Below are 3,180 nucleotides of genomic sequence, written 5' to 3' on the forward strand. Positions count from 1 at the left end.
TCAAAGCCAAAGTTACCCAGCATTGGCATGAATATAAGTGATAAATATATAAAAGTGAGGACTGACAATTGATTTCGGAACACTCCTATAAAATCTAAATCGCGCCAGCACTAATACAGAGCAGAAAATGCTTTCCTCCAAGACCACGTGAGCTTAACATGGCAACCTATATATAAATGCAATGTCCAGCCAGCATATTTAATTACTATCAACTTTTCAACAGTGTGCCATATTATAAAGCTTTAATATCTACTTCAAATGGGAGTTAGAAGTTTGGATTTAAGATGCTACCTTAGCTTTGATAAGCGTTCCATCTCCCAGTTTTACTATAGTTAAAGAATAATCTGTAAACTGTTGAATGGAAATGACTTTAGATTTAGACAATGTGAATCTTTATGCAGAAATCAATCTAGAGACCAATTAATGAAATGGCAATACCTTTATGTGTTCGACAGACAACATAACCACAAGAATACCCAGGCAGGCTTGATAGCCACAATTATCAACTATGTAAACCAATTTCAGAGTTAAAATAAATCCTCAGACATAGCTAGAATTTTCAGAGAAAGTTTTAACAAGCCATAATATATTACAAGCAAAAATCATCGCAACTAGCATTTCCCCCAACAGTACACAACGGAAGGCACTTGAGCATTCTTGAAATATTTGAAGAGTACAAAAAGTTCTTGTGCAAAATGTGCAAGAGTATATAACAGAAAAAAACTGTCTTAGCATATAAAAATAGCTCTGTAATGGAGTTGAACTAAGATAGCTTAGACAACTCCACTGATTAAAACATCTGCACAGTACCAAAATCACATATAGAGAGATGCAATAACGCTATTCTAAGCCCCAAATACAAATTAGAATTAAATGTCGGAACTCAAGAGCAAAATCCAATGATACAAAACTAATTGAATCCGCCAATCCCTAAATATGCAAAAGCATCTTAACAAAGCTATTCAAAAGAATCATCATCGTCATCTGGAAGGGGTTGGGCCGTAGCTGCTACAAGTTCTGCCTCATACCTGACAACATAAAAGATTGTAAGCCAAAGTTTCAATCTTTTAGAAATGGAACAAATTATTTCAATAAAAGTTAACAAAAAATAATAAGAAAATAACATTCTACTTACTGTTGCTAGGTTGCAAGGTCTATCTGAACCTCAGGAGGAGCAAGAGCACGTGACTTCACAAAATGAAGGTTTGGTCCCTATAAAAATAACCCATTATAGAATCAATGCAAATTTTTCAATATAACATTCATATTAGGGAGCATCAGAAACTAGATTAAAGGCTCACCCTGAGAGCTTCTGTGCCAAGTACAAGAATGGCTTCTCAAAGTTGTAGTTACTTTTTGTAGATATCTCATAGTACTGAAGATTCTTCTTTCTATGAAAAGTAACTTGCTTAGATTTCACTTGCCTATTCTTCACGTCAACCTTGTTTCCACAAAGAACAATAGGAATGTTCTCACACACCCTGAAATTCACAAAGATATTTAGTTAATCGGTTCAGGAAGTTGTGCCACCACACAATTAAGGAACCTTCATTTCTACTTCGAGATCCAACCCCTCTGCAAAAGAGATACCTGCAAAGATCTCTGTGCCATGTTGGGAAATTCTTGTAAGTCAATCGTGCAGTAACATCAAACATGATAACTTCACATTGCCCATGAATACTACAACAAACAAAATCCCAATCAGTAAATAAGAAGTAAACAAATAAATAGAAGTGGAAAAACACGGAACCCTCGCCAATTCAATCAGGAAAATGCCAATAGAAATAGGAATTGCAAACCAGTATTGATCAAAACAACCAATAACAGAGTCTGTCTATAAATTAAAAATTAAACTAAATTAAAATTCAAATAAATATAAGTGGAAAAATACAGAACCCTCGCCAATTCAACGAGGAAAATGCCAACAGAAGTAGGAAAAGCAAACCAGTATTGATCAAAACAACCAATAACACAGTCTGTCTATAAATTCAAAATTAAATTAAATTAAAATTCAAAATAAAGAAACATAAACGAGTAAAACAGAGTGCTAATAAAAATGAACCAAAAAAGGGCTCATATTTGCTCCATTGTCATTGATATTGAGGTTAAAAGGTGTTGCTACTGAGCGCACACTACCTACATATCAACACGGGAAAATATAATTGATAAGTCAAAAGTTCTCTTGGGATCGATCCAAGTTTAAATCCATGTAGGACCTTTTTAAACAAAAGGTTGAAAAGGCACCCCAAAATCTCAAATGTACAGTGCTCCAATCAACAGGTGTCTACTACACCTGCAAAGGATGACAAAAAACACTATTTTCGTAAAGTCCCAAGAGACCTGATTTCAAGTGAAAATCAAAATTAGTCTGGCAAAATACAGAAATGGAAAAATAATAAAACTAATTATTGACGTACCTTAACCACATTTTGTCATTAAACCTTACCTGACTGAGCTATAAAGTTGGGTCAGCATTTCATCCTTGCCTTTCTCAACTTGACAAAGCACCACAACCTGCAAATCATCAAATCATCAATTCAAGTATCATGGACTGAATAAACACTGAGATTATGTATGGTTGTATTGTGTGCTCATCCACATGGATGTCTTACTTTGGGAACATTTGCAGCAAGACTATTCAGAACAGCTTCCACATAACCACGGACTTCTTGAGCCATCATTCTGAGCTCCTCCTCTGGATCTACAGGCCTTCTTACCATGGTTTCCTGGATTATAAACAAGAAAATCAAACTGAGGTTGAATATTAAGTTGGGAAATAATTTTTCTATTCTCATCATTGTATATGGTCATGGTCTCCTAGGTTAAAATGTGTATTGATTCTTAAATTATTTAATAGAAAACATTTTGATTATGTACATGTGCAACTTACGATGGAACTTTATGTGCTTCATTGCCTATATGCAAGTGTTTCAATACAAACTATAGTTGTTCACGATTATACTTTGGGTTACATAAAGTAGTCTTGGCCTCTGGCCATCTAAATATTGCCTAGCCTCCACCTTATATCTATTTAAGTTTTAACAGTGGAAATAGTTTGTCTTGAAGATCATTTATAAAACTCAAAGGATGTTAGTCCTAGCTAAAAGCAAAGACTAGCAATTTATTTTGATTTTCTGCTAAATAGTTCTCTACCAGAGAAACCAAATCTTTTGGTTACCT

At 34.4% G+C, this 3,180-nt stretch overlaps 1 protein-coding gene across 1 annotated transcript; it reads right to left on the reverse strand.

Annotated features, from left to right (window-relative positions):
* Positions 1–827: 827 nt before the first annotated feature.
* On the reverse strand, positions 828–2,720 carry LOC149228012 (GTP-binding nuclear protein Ran-3-like). Its single transcript, XM_089380648.1, has 5 exons — positions 2,613–2,720; positions 2,447–2,514; positions 1,591–1,680; positions 1,302–1,481; positions 828–1,028 (listed from the first exon to the last, which is right to left on the reverse strand). The coding sequence occupies exons 1-5, from the start codon at positions 2,718–2,720 to the stop codon at positions 959–961; spliced, it is 516 nt and encodes a 171-aa protein (XP_089236774.1). The 3' UTR covers positions 828–958.
* Positions 2,721–3,180: the final 460 nt, after the last annotated feature.

The sequence above is a fragment of the Pinus tabuliformis genome, chromosome J, assembly GCF_031772625.1.
Source record: "Pinus tabuliformis cultivar Carrire ecotype Pingquan chromosome J, CPIR1, whole genome shotgun sequence".
Classification (NCBI taxonomy): Eukaryota; Viridiplantae; Streptophyta; class Pinopsida; order Pinales; family Pinaceae; genus Pinus; species Pinus tabuliformis.

Excerpts from the sequence above, each read along its gene's own strand:
- LOC149228012 (XM_089380648.1), bottom strand. The coding sequence starts at position 2,720 with ATGGTAAGAAGGCCTGTAGATCCAGAGGAGGAGCTCAGAATGATGGCT. Across the intron at positions 2,515-2,612 it reads TTGCTGCAAATGTTCCCAAA|GTTGTGGTGCTTTGTCAAGT; the intron begins GTAAGACATCCA and ends GATGATTTGCAG. Across the intron at positions 1,482-1,590 it reads TGGCACAGAGATCTTTGCAG|GGTGTGTGAGAACATTCCTA; the intron begins GTATCTCTTTTG and ends TGTGAATTTCAG.